The 17530-nt window shown below is 35.5% G+C and overlaps 1 protein-coding gene across 1 annotated transcript in view; it reads right to left on the bottom strand.

Moving 5' to 3' along the window:
* Positions 1 to 1728: 1728 nt before the first annotated feature.
* The window catches only part of GRXCR1 (glutaredoxin and cysteine rich domain containing 1), a 186665-nt gene continuing 170863 nt past the window's right edge, over positions 1729 to 17530 (bottom strand). The window contains exons 4-6 of the mRNA XM_053700270.1: positions 3967 to 3983; positions 3307 to 3358; positions 1729 to 1908 (exon numbers count right to left, since the gene is read on the bottom strand). Coding sequence (XP_053556245.1) covers positions 1729 to 1908; positions 3307 to 3358; positions 3967 to 3983 — 249 coding nt within the window. The remainder of the gene's footprint in view (positions 1909 to 3306; positions 3359 to 3966; positions 3984 to 17530) is intronic.

Here is a 17530-nt window from a genome sequence, read left to right on the forward strand (position 1 = left end):
TTGCATTTCTCTCATTAATATTTTCAAAGTTGTTAACCAAAAACCTTTATTCTCCTGCACATTTTCACATGTGGCATTTATAACAAATGGTTAAACAAAACAAATGTTATAACTGATACTGTTGAAATAAAAATTATTTAACACTCATTGCAAATCATGTTGGTCAGAATTTACAGACTTTAAGCTGTTTGCAATAAACAATTCAAACAAAATCAAATGATATAGCTCAATACAACGAATGTTTCAAGTGGTTTCCCCAAAGACAACTGAAAATGCAACTTTTAATGAGTTCTGTAGTCTCAAAATAATTCAAAGCATATTTTTTGCTGTTGTGAGGGATTCTATTCAGGGGGTTAAATAATTTTGAGACTACAGAACTCATTAAAGTTGCATTTTCAGTTGAATTTGGGGAAACCACTTGATGCCTTTGTTGTGTTGAGCTATTTCAATTGCTTTTGTTTGATTTGTTCATTGCAAACAGCTAAAAGTCTGTAAATTTTGACCAACCTGATTTGCGATGGAGGATATTTTTGCAAGTTTAAGAAATACATTACAAACATTGCAAAGCACATTGTTAAATATGTATTAACATCTATTATGTGATAAGCATAGTTAAGGGTATCCAAGAAGCAGTTCTTATTAAACAGGCTTTATTAAAGGTGCTTTGATAAATACATTTTTATATAAATGGATTCCATATATTCCTAAATTGAGTGTTGGAATTTTGTTAAGCACAGAGATTGCCAATTTAGGTATTTTGCATAACAAACTCCTCTTGTCATTTAAACACTACTAGTACTTTTAGAATTCTCACACGATGACGCTGTCATTATTTATACCAATTTGATGCAATTTGTAAGCCTTGCCCTTCTTGTGCCCATACATGCTTGTATATAACTTGTTGCACTAATCGGTTAGATGATATAATTTTAGCACCAGCAGCCCAACAAATGGGTTAAACACAAAGTTACAGTACTGCTCAGAAGCTGCTAAGTACTGCTGGACCCAGGCAGATACAACTATTTCACCAATCAGCAATGGCAGTCACGTAGCTAGGTTATGGAACTACTGCTTATGACCAGATTACCAATTGTATTTGCTTGTGACCAGCAGTGCTCCGTGGCTTCCAAGAGATATTATAAACATAGCATTGCATGGTCTCTAATGCTAAAATGATGTGCTCTAGCAAATTGGAGCATGTCATTTTTGGACTTTAAAGGGACACTGAACCCAAAATTTTGATTCAGATAGAGCATGCAATTTTAAGCAACTTTCTAATTTACTCCTATCATTTTTTCTTTATTCTCTTGCTATCTTTATTTGAAAAATGCATCTAAGCTTTTTTGGTTCAGACTCTGGACAGCACTGTATTGGTGGATGAATTTATACACCAATAAGCAAGGACAATCCAGGTTGTTCACCAAAAATGGGCCGGCATCTAAACTTACATTCTTGCATTTCAAATAAAGATACCAAGAGAATGAAGAAAATTTGATAACAGGAGTAAAAGTTGCTTAAAATTTCATCCTCTCTGAATCACGAAAGAAAAAAAAGAAAAAAAAGAAAAAAAAAAACTTGGGTTTAGTGTCCCTTTAATGTAACTTATTCTAAATTAAATGAAACAAAGAGATATTTACTTATAAATGAATTTTATTGATGCAAATGTTACTTAAAAAAATTAGAAATGATTAAATGCAAAATAATGTTTATCAATTGTATTTCATTGATTTATCCAGCACAGCTTTTACATCGCTGTAGTCCGTTCTCATTGCAGGCAGTGCACTTCAAGGCTTTAAATGAGTCTGTGAAGCAGTTCCGGAACACTGACATCTTGCTTCCATGGCACACAAGACAAGGAACAAAGCCAAATCCCCCGCAGGAGGGACAAGCGTGTGGGTGCTGCACTCTCTATATGACAAATACAGAGGGGGGAAAAAAAAAAAAAAACTCACTGTAATAAATACTTAATGGGAAGATTAAAATAAATAAAATGCTCTTTTGTTAGTATATTTTATTATTGCACAAATGGGCTCCATTTGTCAAGTAGTGTATGCCACTCTGGATTATTTGTGGTGCAGGCTCAGTCATCTGAGCCTACAAGCCTCAAGTTAAGAAGAAGCTTACTAGTCCTGATGATTGACAAGCCCTGCTCTTATGCAATTGGTTGTGTGGAGCAGGGGTGGGACTGCGTAAGTGCTTGTGCAATGATAACTGCATTTCAAGTCTTGAATGTGGTTGGGAACATTGTCCACCTGCTTGCTAATAAATAGGACCCTGTGTTTAGGAAACACCAAAAATTTCTTACATGATTTGGAAACATACAATTTTAAACAACTTTCCAATTTACTTCTTTTATCAAATTTGCTTCATTCCCTTGTTATCCTTTGCTGAAGGAACAGCATTGCGTTACTGACATTTATCTGAACACATCTAGTTAGCCAATCACAAGAGAAAAATGTGTGAAGACACCAATCAGCAGCTAGCTCCCATTAGTGTGGAGTATGTGCGTATTCATTTTCAACAAGGGTTACCAAGAGAATGAAGCACATTTGAAAATATAAATGAATTTAAGTGTCTTAAAGGTACATGCTCTAAATCCTGCAAGTTTAATTTTGCCTTTCTATCCCTTTAACACCTTCAACAACGTTGATTTTTTTCATTATTCAGATTGTGTGCAATAAAGGAATACTTTTTTTCCCCATTTTTCTTCTATTATCAAACCGACTTCTTTCTCTGAGTATTCTTTGTTGAAAACAGCTAGCTAGGTTCAGGAGGTCTGAAACACTAAATGGCAGTAGTTTTGCAAGAATGTTTTAAACCGTGAATTGTCCAAACATTGCTGCCATCTAGTGCCCAAAAAAAACATTTGCAAAACTACCAAATAGTTCCAGCCATATGCAGGTCACCTACCTAGATATTTTCTTCAACAAAGGGTACCAAGAAAAGAAAGTACATTTAAAATTGTATACTAGTCTATCTGAATCATGAAAGAAGATATTTGGTTTCATGTTTCAATAATCAGATAGGTAATCTTGCACAACAGGGGCATTCCTGAGCAGGACACAGCTGGCGATTTGGTGACTACATATCTATGTCACTTCTCAATAGGCTCATTGACTATGACCTGCCAGGGATAGTAATGCATTCTGTTTTGCAGTGAAGAATTTTAAGCTTGCGTTTAAACCCTTTGGAGGGTAAAATACATTGTTATCAGCTAGCACTAGTGCATAATCAACTAACAATATAGAACATTTTATTATTTCAATAATAATAATGACATATTAAAAAATTAGAAGGCATACTTACCTCAATTTTTATCAAAAGATCCTGTAATTCCCCGATTCGTTCATTGACAGTACTTTTTTTCTGCACCCTATAGAAAGAAAAGCTGCGTTTATATTTTTTTCCTGTCTTGTTATGTATAAGAAGATGTAAAAGCCCAATTTATAAAAATGGTTATTTCTTTCACTTGAACAGAATATAACATTTGAAATCAATATTAGGTAGTTGCGCTAAAACATATATCATCATATTTGATTATAACTATGTTCTTTCATGTCACTATTTGAAATAAAAGGGAGTGTATCCATATAAGTCTGTATATTAATAACAGTTGCAACAAACACGTTTTAAGGCAATAACAGACCACTGAAAATCATAATGCAGAGAACAATAATGATATTATCTGTAACTATAAATTAAATTTAACTTAATTTCAAGCCTGTCCTTTGTTACTAATGAATGACATTTGACTAGATTCACTACCAGCCTCTCCAGTTTCACCAAAGATTTTTCTTTAGAACTACACCTCATTCATCTTTTCATTCTTTAGTGACTTGGCTCCTAGAATAGCAGATTTTCTTTTTTTTTCCTGAGGAAGTTAGAAAGTATGTTATAAGCAGGGTCAGTTTTAAAATTAAATAAACTTAAAGTGCTCTTATGTGTTAGTTTTATTTTTGCTTGCACATTATTCTGTTTAACCCCTGCAAAAAGGTGTTAAATACATAGTTAGAGTCAGTTCCGGAGCAACAATGCACCACAGGGACTTAGCTGAACACATCTGGGGTGTCAATGACAAAAGATGTGCAGCCACTAATCACCTGCAGCTCCTAGTAGTGCATGGTAGCTCCTGAGCCTATCAAGGTATGCTTTTCATTAAAGGATACAAAGAATGAAGCAATTTTGGAATTTGAAGTAAATTGAAAACTCTTAAAGTTACATACACTATCTGAACCATGAAATTTTCATTTTGACTATCATGTCCTTTTAAGGTAACCTAAGGGAGAAACAGCAAGGGTGGGATCTCATTGGAGTATTTTGACAGATCATCTTTAGAGGGTTTAAAGGCATTCTAGTTCTTCCAATTGCTTTGTTGCTCACTACAGAGTAGTGATTGGCCTGAAGGGAATGAGATTCTAACCGCAGGTGTGAGCTGAATGTCTGGAGCTGCTGTTATTCTGCTGTACCCAGAGCTAAATGCTGTGAGCAGCAAGAACTCCAAGGTTTTCAAACCTTAGTCTGGCAGCACAAGGGTGGAACCAAAAATGAAAGGAGGTGTCTTATAGTAAGTGAAGGGTTATGAAGGTGCAACAAGCAAATGAGAAGCCAGCACTGAACTCACAAACCCCATAACAGCCATGGGAAAGACAGAGTGCATTAGAAATGACAGCATAAGGAAGCTAAAGGTCTCAGTAAAAGGTTATGGAACAAGAGTTATTTTATCTTCCTCATCACTTGCCACATAACTGCTCAAGCTGCATTTAACTGATTACACTTCCAGTCAATCATTTATAATGCGCTCTGTCTTTCCAATGGATGTTATAGGGGTTCATGAGTTCACAGTGCTGGCTTCTTATTCGCTTGTAGCACCTTCACTTACTTTAACCCTAAACTGGCCAGCTAATCTGATTACCAGTCAAACAAACATTTCACAGCAAATATTGTACATTAAAAAAACATTTGTCTCTCTTACCAGGTTCTCTCTGAAAACTCTCAGCAACAATTCTCCAGCTATATCTGCCTACTTAATGAGAGAGAGTGCCTACCACAGGCCTACCTATAAAGCCCCACACTGATTAAATGTGAGACAGGTGTGTGAACTGCAGTAGAACGTTAATACATTACAGAGGAAACACTGACCTTTCTAATCTCCTGCTGACAGTAAGCGTACCACTCGTACTCTAGACCCTTATGATTATTGTTTAAGTATTATAGAAAGCACAGCAGGAAATATTACTAATCTTTTATGAAGACCAGTTATCTATCGCACTATAATGGCTCCTGATATGCTACAGAATCATATTCAAAATAGTTGCACTAATTAGTCTCCTATCCAAATATATTTCCCCACTCCAGAAACTCCTCAATATACAAATTACCTATGTCGATCCTTTCCTGCCTCATCTCCAAGACATTTGGCTTGTTAAACCTACTCTCAGAGATGCCTTGTTCTGTCAGGTGGCATCTGTTTAAATTTTAAGGATTATCTGTTCAAGTGTTGAGAGAAATGTATAATCTACCTTCTATAATTTCCTCATTCCCATATGCTACAAATACATTTCCATCTTTCACTTTCACCAATAGGAGATTTAGGTTTAATGATCATCAAAGCAGAGCATTTCATCTTCTGTATTGTCTATCCCCCTCGCTCAAATACCCAGTACAAAAATTAGATTTGAAATAATAAACAATAATTATGTTTATTGGTAATGATTTCAGACTTTCCACTTTTGTATTCTGCACATAATAAGGTTGCACTGACATCCTGCAATGACCTTAATTAGATGCTGATTTTAACTGCTGAGAAACTAAGTAGGATAGAAATTTGAGAGGTATGTAATATTAGAATATAATTTGAGAACTATGTAAGGACATTGCAGTTGCACTATAGAAAATTATATTAATGGTATGAAATCAGTGGTAAGTTAGTCAAGACAAGAAACAGAATATGGTGCAATTTGTTAAAAGGGATAGCAAAATCCTTGCACGCACCTACCATTAGAATAGTGCCATGTATAGACTAAATTTTAATTAAAGGGACAGTCAAGTCCAAAAAAAACTTTCATGATTTAAATAGGGCATGCAATTTTAAACAACTTCCCAATTTACTTTTATCACCAATTTTACTTTGTTCTTTTGGTATTCTTAGTTGAAAGCTAAAACTAGGAGGTTCATATGCTAATTTCTTATACCTTGAAGACTGCCTCTAATCTGAATACATTTTGACCACTAGAGGGCATTAGTTCACATGTTTCATATAGATAACATTGAGCTAGGAGTGACCTAGGACTGAGCACTGATTGGCTAAACTGCATGTCTGTCAAAAGAACTGAAATAAGGGGCAGTCAGCAGAAGCTTAGATACAAGATAATTACAGAGGTAAAAAGTATATTAATATAACTGTGTTGGTTGTGCAAAACTGGGGAATGGGTAATAAAGGTATTATCTTTCTTTTTAAACAACAAAAATTCTGGTGTTGACTGTCCCTTTAAATACAATTATATTTCATGCTTACAGTATCATCTCTTCTGTTGCAACACTTTTGCAAATATTTTAAATAGTAAGAAAAACCCACATAAGTTGTACACAAGATACAGCCAAAGAGACATTTTTCATATAATCTAAGATAAAACAGCGTAAAATTAGAGAAGAAAGTCTCAGAAGGGACATGAAAGAAACTATGAGAAGGTCAATAAATGGAAGATAATGCAGGAAAAACAAGGAGACTCACTATGGATAGGTGGAGAAAGAAAAATATAAATGAAAGAATCATTTGTTTGTAAAGTGTTTCATTCTCTTGGTATCATTTGTTGAAGGAGCAGCAATGCAATACTGGTTTCTAACTGAACACATCGGTGAGCCAATGACAATCGGTATATATCTGCAGCCCCCAATCAGCAGCTAGAACCTAGGTAAACCTTTCAGCAAAGGATAAAAACATAGGAAGCAAATTAAATAATAGAAAAAAATTGGAAAGTTGTTTAAAATTGTATTCTCTATCTGAATCATGAAAGAAAAATGTTGGGTTTCATGTCCCTTTAATCTGTCATATTAATAGTTTTCAGCTATGCTACATTTACTTCTATAATGTCAACAGTTTACACTGAATGCTACTCAATAGAGTTACAATACATACAGTACAATACGTTTATTTATTATAAACTGCTGAAAAAGTACTGAAAGGGATATACTACTCAATTTGTCTGTCATCTTCATATGAAAGAGCAGCAGTTAATGCCTAACATTGTAAATTTAAGCTTTCTTAAACTTAAAGGGACAGTCAAGTCAAAACTAAACTTTCATGATTCAGATAGGGCATGCAATTTTAAACAACTTTCCATTTTACTTTTATCATCAAATTTGCTTTGTTCTCTTGGTATTCTTTTTTGAAAGCTAAACCTAGGCAGGCTCAAACTGATTTCTAAACCGTTGAAAACCGTCTCTTATCTTAGTGTATTTTGACAGATTTGCTAGTTCATGTGTCATATTTGATATCACTGTGCTCACTCCCATAGAGTTATTTATGAGTCAGCACTGATTTGCTAAAATGCAAGTCTGTCAAAAGAACTGAAATAAGGGGGCAGTCTGCAGAGGCTTATGTACAAGGTAATCCCAGAGGTAAAAAGTAAATTAATATAACTATGTTGGTTCTGCAAAACTGGGGAATGGGTAATAAAGGGATTATCTATCTTTTTAAACAATAAAACATTTCAAGTAGACTGTCCCTTTTTATTCAAACTACTGCAGCAGTTTCAACAGTGCACTTCTTACTAATGTTCAGTGGCTAATACATAATCATTACTAAAGTTACTAATGTGGGTATTTCTCAATAAGGGCCCAGTTATCTAAAGGTCTCTGGGCTGGCGAGATTATTTAAGAATACTCAATTTCCCTGGTGGAATTATATAAAACCACTTTTTACCCTGAAAACAGGGTGTGTCTCCCTAAGGGGCTTATACCGTTACTGCATTTTCAAATTGGAGGGAGATACATTTCAAAAGTGCACAATTAAAATCGTAATTTAAAAATCATACAAAATGAATAACTAAACCATTCACACATACATATGCAGTAAAAAAAAGGTGTATTTTTAAAGTGCATTAAAAACGTAAAATTTGTATGTAAATTGAACAGGAATAAATTATATTAAATATGAACAATGTAAATCGTAATTTAAGTACACTGGATGTGCAAAAAACGCATATAAATTCCTACTTATTAGTACATAATACAAAGTGTAATTTTTTCTCAAATCCCAGCGTAATTCTCTAAACATTTCCACCTTACAGTTTTTACTGTTTATTCTCGCAAATGAAAAGGTGAAGTGACAAAATACTAAAAATACTTATAGCCCTAATAGAAAAACACATGCATAAAGGCGATTGATAGATGATATACATAGCAGCACATTCACCTAAATTACAAGTTTTGCGCTAAACCCGGTGTGTATATAATGCAAGAAATTTAGCGGTACCGCACTTTCCATAGCGCTGCAATTACAGGTTACAAAAAAACCTTCTTGTGTTGTGCGGTGCCGGTATGGTGCTTTAAGCTCCATGTCGCACAAAAGCTGAGTCCTGACTTGCTTTGCTTGTGCACATTTTTCCCCATAAACATCAATGGATACTAAAATAAACCTATTAACCCCAAATCCACGATTAGAGGTTTAGGGGTTAATAGTTTAATTTAGTTTGTTGGAATGTGGGGGCCGGTGGTTTAGGGGTTAATAGGTTTTTTTGGGTAGTCACAATGTGGGTGTTTAGGGGTTAATGGGTTTAGGTTGGTATTTGCGATGCGGACAGCAGATTAAGGGTTAATAGTTTTATTTTGGTGTTAGTGATGTGGGTAGTCAGCGGTTTAGGGGTTAATAGGTTTATTTAGTGTTGGAGCCGTGGATGTGCGGCGGATTAGGGGTTAATAGGTTTATTATAGTATTTGCGATGCGGTGGATGGTGGTTTAGGGGTGTAAGTGTACTTTGTAACATTTTTGTTATGAGTTTTGTGAAACATTTTGGTTTCCCAAAATCCATAACTACTGGTCTTTGATAGCGGAATGGATCGTGGAGGTATAAGCTGTAACGCTAGTGTAATAGCCGGACCGCACAACCTGTAATACGGGTGACCTGAAAATTCCACTCAAAAGCCATTTTTTTAGTGCGGAATGGAGAGTTGCGGTAAAGGCTAAAATGCTTGTGGTATAGCCGTAGTGCCGCAACTTGTAATATGGGTGAGCATACTATTCCGCTTGCCAATTTTTCAACAGTTTAGCTGTACCGCAACACTTGTAATCTAGGTCATTGTGATTTATATTGGCACAATATTTAATTTTTAAAGAGTGCCCCCTCCCCCCTGCTCACTGCTAACTTCTCCCAACACAGCAAAGTTTCCCTTTCTAGCAAGATCAATTAATTACAATAGGAGACACCTCATTACTCGCAAGGACTTCCCCTTTTTTAGGATCATTTCACCAGGAGAGCATCTTGGTTTGTGTGAAAAATCTTATCTGATCTAGCGATGGGTTTAGACAATTAGCCCCTAATGCTCATTGGCTGATAAGTAATTATCAGCCAATGAGCATTAGCGGGAAGTACCCACATTAGTAACATGAAAGAAATACATAACTTACAGCTAGATTACGAGTTTTGAGCGCTATAGGGAAATTAACGACCGCAACATTTTCGGCGTTATTTCACCTCCCTATAGCTCTGCTATTACAAGTTTTAAAAAAGCAGGCTTGTGCGGGCGAGGTGGTTGCATTGAGCTCCATACCGCACCGAAATCAAGCGCTGCTTTGACGTGCTCGTGCACGATTTCCCCATAGACATCAATGGGGAGAGCCGGCAAAAAAAAAGCCTAACACCTGCGATCGCGGAAATAAAAGCTCCGTAGCACAGCCCCATTGATGTTTATGGGGAAAGAAAAAGCTAAGTTTAAACCTAACACCCTAACATAAAAACCACGTCTAAACAACCCTAATCTGCTGCCCCCGACATTGCCGCAACCTACATAATGTTATTAACCCCTCATCTGCTGCCCTTAACATCGCCGCCACCCGAAATAAAAAATATTAACCCCTAATCTGCCGCCCTTAACCTCGCCGCAACCTACATTACAGTTATTAACCCCTAATCTGCCGCGTTCCAATGTCGCCGCCACTGTACTAAAGTTATTAACCCCTAAACCTCTGGCCTCCAACATCACTAACATTAAATAAATATATTAACCCCTAAACCTAACCCAAACGTAACCCTAAGCCTAACCCTAACACCCCCTAACTTAAATATAATTAAAATAAATCTAAATAAACCTTACAATTATTACCTAAATAATTCCTATTTAAAACTAAATACATACTTACTTACCTAAGCTAGCTACAAAATAACTAATACAGGTAGCCCTCAGTTTACGCCGGGGTTAGGTTCCAGAAGGAATGGTTGTAAATCGAAACCGTTGTAAATTGAAACCCAGTTTATAATGTAAGTCAATGGGAAGTGAGGGAGATAGGTTCCAGGCCCCTCTCAAAATTGTTATAAGTAACACCTAATACATTATTTTTAAAGCTTTGAAATTAAGACTTTAAATGCTAAACAGCATTATAAACCTAATACAATAATCACACAACACAGAATATATAATTAAACTAAGTTAAATGAACAAAAACATTTGCTAAACAGCATTATATACCTAATAAAATAATCACACAACGCAGACTTCACTTTCATTTTTCTGCAAACAGTTCTTTCTATGTATTCCAATCTGGACTGATTTATATACAGGAAGATCTTGTTCCTTTGAAATCTGCTTGATAGCTCAGGTCTGGTCAAACTGATTAATTTCAGCTTGCTTGGCTTTGCTGCAACACAAGCGGACAGCTCCACCTACTGGCTATTTTAATAAATGCACTGCTTCTCAATGCTTTTCAATAGCAGTCACATGACTGGAAAAAAAGGTTGTTATTCTGAAACTGTGTAAATTGAACCGTTGTAAAACGAGGGCCACCTGTAGTTATATTGTAGCTATCTTAGGTTTTATTTTTATTTCACAGGTAAGTTTGTATTTATTTTAACTAGGTAGAATAGTTAGCAAATAGTTATTAACTATTTAATAACTACCTAGCTAAAATAAATACAAAGCTACCTGTAAAATAAAACCTTACCTGCCTTACACTAAAAACTAACATTACAAAAAATAAAATTAATTAAATTATTAAAATACAATTTTCTAAATTACAAAAAAAATAAACACTAAATTACAAAAAATAAAAAACCAACATTATCAAAAATAAAAACGAATTACTCCTAATCTAATAGCCCTATCAAAATAAAAAAGTCCCCAAAAATAAAAAAAGCCTAGCCTACACTATACTGCCAATGACCCTTAAAAGGGCCTTTTGTGGGGCATTTCCCCAAATAAATCAGCTCTTTTACCTGTAAAAAAAAAGACAAACACCCCCCAATAGTAAAACCCACCACCCAACCAACCAACCCCCCCCCAAATAAATCTAAATAAACCTAAGCTAACCATTGCCCTGAAAAGGGCATTTGAATGGGCATTGCCCTTAAAAGGGCATTTAGCTCTTTTACATTGCCCAAACCCTAAGCTAAAAAAAAAATCCACCCAAAAAACCCTTAAAAAAACCTAACACTAACCCCCGACGATCCACTTACAGTTTTCAAAGTCTTTTTTGGTCATCATCCAGGCGGCCTCTTCCATCTTCATCCAGCCGGCGAAGTCCTCATCCAGAAGTCTTCCTCCAGACGGCATCTTCTTTCTTCATCCATCCGGCGCGGAGCAGGTCCATCTTCAAGACATCCGGTGCGAAGCATCCTCTTCTTACGATGGTCGCTGTAAAATGAAGTTTCCCTTTAAGTGACGTCATCCAAGATGGCGTCCCTTACATTCCTATTGGCTGAAAGATTTCTATCAGCCAATAGGAATTAAAGGGGAAAAAATGCTATTGGCTGTTGCAATATTGGAACAGCCAATAGAATGAGAGCTCAATCCTATTGGCTGATTGGATCAGCCAATAGGATGAAAGCTCAATCCTATTGGCTGATTGCAACAGCCAATAGGATATTTTCCCCTTTAAATCCTATTGGCTGATAGAAATCTTTCAGCCAATAGGAATGTAAGGAACGCCATCTTGGATGACGTCACTTTACAGGGAAACTTCATTTTACAGCGACCATTGTAAGAAGAGGCTGCTCCGCGCTGGATGTCTTGAAGATGGACCCGCTCCGCACCGGATGGATGAAGATAGAAGATGCCGTCTGGATGAAGACTTCTTGCCGCCTGGATGATGACTTCGCCGGCTGGATGAAGATGGATGTCCGGACTTCGAAAACTGTAAGTGGATCGTCGGGAGTTAGTGTTAGGTTTTTTTAAGTGTTTTTTGGGTGGGGTTTTTTTTAGCTTTGGTTTGGGCAATGTAAAAGAGCTAAATGCCCTTTTAAGGGCAATGCCCATCCAAATTCTCTTTTCAGGGCAATGGTTAGCTTAGGTTTATTTAGATTTTTTTTTTATTTGGGGGGGTTGGTTGATTGGGTGGTGGATTTTACTGCTGGGGGGTGTTTGTATTTTTTTACAGGTAAAAGAGCTGATTTCTTTGGGGCAATAGTGTTTGCGATGTGGGCCTCGGTTGAGGGGTTAATAGGTAGTTTATGGGTGTTAGTGTACTTTTTAACACTTTAGTTATGAGTTTTATGCTACAGCTTTGTAACGTAAAACTCATAACTACTGAGTTTAGATGGCGGTACAGATCTTGTCGGTTATAGAGTGTACCGCTCACTTTTTAGCCTCTTAGGCAAATTCGTAATACCGGCGCTATGGGAGTCCCATTAATAAAGGACTTTTTTAAAAGTGCGGTACTGACGCTGCGTGACGGCCAAAAAGGTGTGAGGCATAACGCTGCTTTTTCACTCATAACGCCAAACTCGTAATCTAGCTGTTAATTAGTTGTATTACATTTACTTTGGCTTTTTTTACATTAATTATAGAAAATGTAGAGGCTGCATGTTAAGCTTCTTAAATTAGGTCAGTATTCAAGAGAATTTACAGTTATGAAAGCTGATGCTGATTCAGGGAGAAAAGAGCTCAGAAGATATATTTAAAATTTTGAATAATGTGAAACTTAAAGGGACACTAAAATCAAAATTAAACTTTAAAAAATGTTTATATTATCAAATTTGCATCATTCACTTGGTATCCTTTGTTGAAGGGCCTACCTAGGCAGCTTCAGGGTCAGCAATGAACAGCCGGGAACTAGCTGGTGATTGGTGGCTGCACATATATGTCTCTTCTCATTTGCTCGCTAAATGTATTCAGTAAACTCCCAGTAATGAATTGCTGTTCCTCCACCAAAGGATACCAAGAGAATGAAGAAAACTTGATTAAATTAGTAAATTTAAATTACTGTCTCTTTAAATTGATACACACTTCTCATAGCTTACTATTTACAATTGCTAGCACATAAAGTATAATTAAAAATATCTTTATTAGCAAAATATTTTTCAAAATGTATCCACTTATCATGGAATAAGAAAAATGTAAGTAATTAATAGACATACAGACAAAAAAATTAATGAGGACTAATCATTCACCACAAAAAATATAAATATATATATTTTAACAATGATTATTTCATGCGACTGTTTGGTTCAGCTGAATTTTGACAACATTGTTTGTTTATTAATGGGAATTCATTAACCCTTATTTTCTATTGGGGAACATCTTCAAGGCAGCAGACGAGCAACTAGTAAGCAGCTTAAACTTGAATAAAGTTAAAGCAATAGCTAGTTTTACTGCTACAAGATAGCATCAGCACAAAAAAGATTTTTTTTTTTTATTATTACAAATGCAGCTTATACTGTATAGTTGTATATTTATTGGTTGACAAAGTATCAATCAGATGACACAGATTTTAAGCCTTTGCCACATAGTAAAACTTTTTCCAGCTTTCCAGTTTACTTCCTGCAGAAAAACCTTTCCTGCCCTTAGAGTAAAGGTTTCTCATTCCTTTTTTATTCGTTTATTCTACTTCTCATTTTGCATTTTCAAACAAATATAAAGAATACAGCAAAATGATTTTTTTTTGCATTTATTAAAATTCCAATGTAGGTCTAGTATTTAATGACAAGTGCATAGCAGAAAAATTCGTTTCGGACCGATTCAGATTTTTTCGAGTTTCGGATCGATTCGAATACATTCAAATGTATTCATTTCAGATTCATTCGGATTCGAATAAATTCAGATGTATTCAGATGTATTTGTTTCAGATTCGATTTGTAAATTCAGAAGTTCGGTATGTGTTATCCCAGATAGCATGTATTTTTGCTGCAAGTTTGAAAATGAATTGCTAAACTCTTGCTAGACTTGCCAAGGTTCAAAAGTTTGCTGTAGAATTGTTGCAAGTCTTTATTGAAAGTCTCTGGAATAGACTTGTTTTGTAAATTTGCAGCAAATATCCCACAATTGTGTATAGCATTTGTTTTTTTTCTGTAAAAATTGCAAATGAATTGCTAAACTCTTGCTAGACTTGCCAAGCTTCAAAATTTTGCTGCACATTTGTTGCAAATCTGTGTAGAAAGTCTTCAGAATAGACTTGCTTTGTAAATTTGCTGCACGTTTGCCACAATTGTGTATAGCATTTGTTTTTTTTTCTGTAAAAAAGTGCAAAGGAATTGCTAAACTCTTGCTAGACTTGACAAGCTTCAAAAGTTTGCTGCACATTTGTTGCAAATCTGTGTAGAAAGTCTTCAGAATAGACTTGCTTTGTAAATTTGCTGCAAGTTTGCCACAATTGTGTATATTATGTGGGTTTTTTTCTGTTAAAATTGCAAAGGAATTGCTAAACTCTTGCAAGACTTGCCAAGCTTCAAAAGTTTGCAGCACATTTGTTGCAAGTCTGCGTAAAAAGTCTTCAGAATAGATCTGCTTTACAAATTAGCTGCAAATTTTCTGCCAGATTACAAGTGGCACACTATTTTTTTGCGTATGAATTAATGTGCAAGTTTGAACCCTTTTGGGCATGCAGATAAGACCATTCATTTTGAAAGTTGAAAGTAAATGCGAACGTGAGAGTGCAATCACGATTTAGGCTTGTCGGGTTAATGTGACTTCAGAGCTCTGGTTAACTGTTACACACGACTAAATAGTTGCACTATACACATCACTATATCACTATACACAGTACAGTTACATTTATAATACACATCACTATATCACTATACACAGTACAGTTACATTCATATTAACACTGTCTGATAAAAATTATTGCATAAAATATTGCATTACAAAGTTAAAAGAGTGCAAAAATATGAGATCTCTCAATTGCAATCCTGCGCTCATGTTTGCGCAAGTTGGCAGCTGTTATTTTTTGTTGTTCAAAATAAGGCTCCATTAAAGCCTAGGGGGAATATGATCCTACGTTCACAAATTCGCAAAACCTTTTTTTCTGCACGAGGATGCGACGAGAGCGCAAAATTGTTACTTCCAACCTGTAATAAGTGCACAACTTGGTGCACAATAGTAAAAAATCGAGCGCAGATAACACGCTCGCGGGAGTGCAAAATTGTGTTCCACAACTTGTCCGTCTGCTCCATAACTTGTCCGCCTGCTCTGAGGCGGCAGACAGAAATCAACCCAATCGCACATTGATAAATATTTCCCTTAATCTTGCCCTTTATGTTTCCCCTACATAAATTTAATTTTGGTATCTAAAAATTCACTATTCCTTGATTTTACATATTTATTTATTTGAAGATACTTTGCTTTGATTATACTTACATTGAAGTCATACCGTGGAAGTAATAATTTCTTTGACTCATCTTTTTATACTAGCTATGTCACTTTTAGCACCTTTAGGAATTATTTCAACATATATTAAAATATAGTATATAACATAATATATAATGAAACAATGAATTTTACTATTTACCCTTTGAAAAGCTGCAAACAAAATATTTATTATGTAACAAAGGGCCATAATCCTCATTCTGAATTAGAAACTAAAATATATTCAAGGGAATCATTGTCAATATTTTTTTTTAATTTCTTCTCTCTCTATGCTGGCAGGTTTTTTTATCATCCGATAAGACAACTCTGTTTAACAATATTACATTCACTTTAATAAAACACATAGTTATAAAACGTCACTTATCTTTTTGACTCATCTGGACTCCAGTCCAGTCTGGACTATTATAGTCAGGGGTCAGGGTGGGGAGCAGACACCTATGCATGCAAATGCACTGAATTTGTCAAGTTTGTGCGAGTGAAGATCTATGGTTTGATTTATCAACACCCCCGTATGCATCTGTTTCCGCGTGAGAAGATTGGCCGCAAATGTGCAGGGGGTGGCATTGCACAAGCATTTCACTATAAATGCTTGTGCAATGATAAACTTGCTTTAACTTACGCTGTAGGTCTTACACAGTGTTGGGTTAGTGCGCAAACAATAAGCATTTTTTTAAAAGCGTGCTCTATTGAAAACTATATGGAGAAGAAGTTAACAGGATCATAGTATCCAAAGTCCTGAAGTTAGCATGCATCAGGTTTTACTCACGTTCAAATAATTTACTTTCAACTTGTAATACAAGCGCTAAATCTGTCCGTGTTAAAAGTTTACTTTCAGCTGTGTTATGAGCAAACAAAATAAATATTTAACGCTCCACTTGTAATCTGGCCCAATATGTGGTAGCAAGGTAAATTGTCTGTAATCACCATCCTTACAATAATAAATAGAAAAAGTAGTAATCTTGGTATCTTGGCCCACCATCCACCAGCTGTACAATATATACTTTTATCATTTCACCTACACCCATTTATTCTGTTTGCCTATATCTTACAAAAGCATTAAAGCAATAAAACATGAAACCTAAAAAAATGTTTTCATGATTGAGAAAGAGAATACAATTTTAAAAAACTTTCCAAATTTTCTTCTATGATTTATTTTGCTTTATTCTCTTTGTATCCTTTGTTGAAGAAAACCAATCATTACTGGGAACTAGTTAACACATTGGGTGAGCCAATTACATGAGGCATATTTGTGCAGCCACCAATAAGTAGCTCCTGAGCCTACTTAGGTATGCTTTTCAACAAGGGATACCAAGAAAACAAAACAAATTAGATAAAATAAGTAAATAGCAAAGTTCTTTTTAAATCGCATGCTATATCTGAATCATGAAAGAAAAAAATTGGGTTTAATGTCCCTTTAAACTGGAGACACATCAGGTCATCCATCATCCATCCCCACCCATTAGACATTAGACAACCAGGAATCATTAATCTTTAATAAAAGTTAAATAAAACAAATGGACATCATAAAATTTGCTGTTCCCCTAGTGGTGTTGATGGAATGACCTGGGCTGTAACCCTGTGTACCCATTTCACAAACTATTATTATTATTCTTAGTGTTAAAATTGTGCACTTCAAATGTATTTTTTATTTTTAAGTTCCCCATGTGCTTTTAAGATGGGATGATGAGCCACAATCAGCACTGCTAGGCACATTTTTGTACATATCGACACAAGAGAA

The sequence above is a fragment of the Bombina bombina genome, chromosome 2 (genome assembly GCF_027579735.1).
Source record: "Bombina bombina isolate aBomBom1 chromosome 2, aBomBom1.pri, whole genome shotgun sequence".
Classification (NCBI taxonomy): domain Eukaryota; kingdom Metazoa; phylum Chordata; class Amphibia; order Anura; family Bombinatoridae; genus Bombina; species Bombina bombina.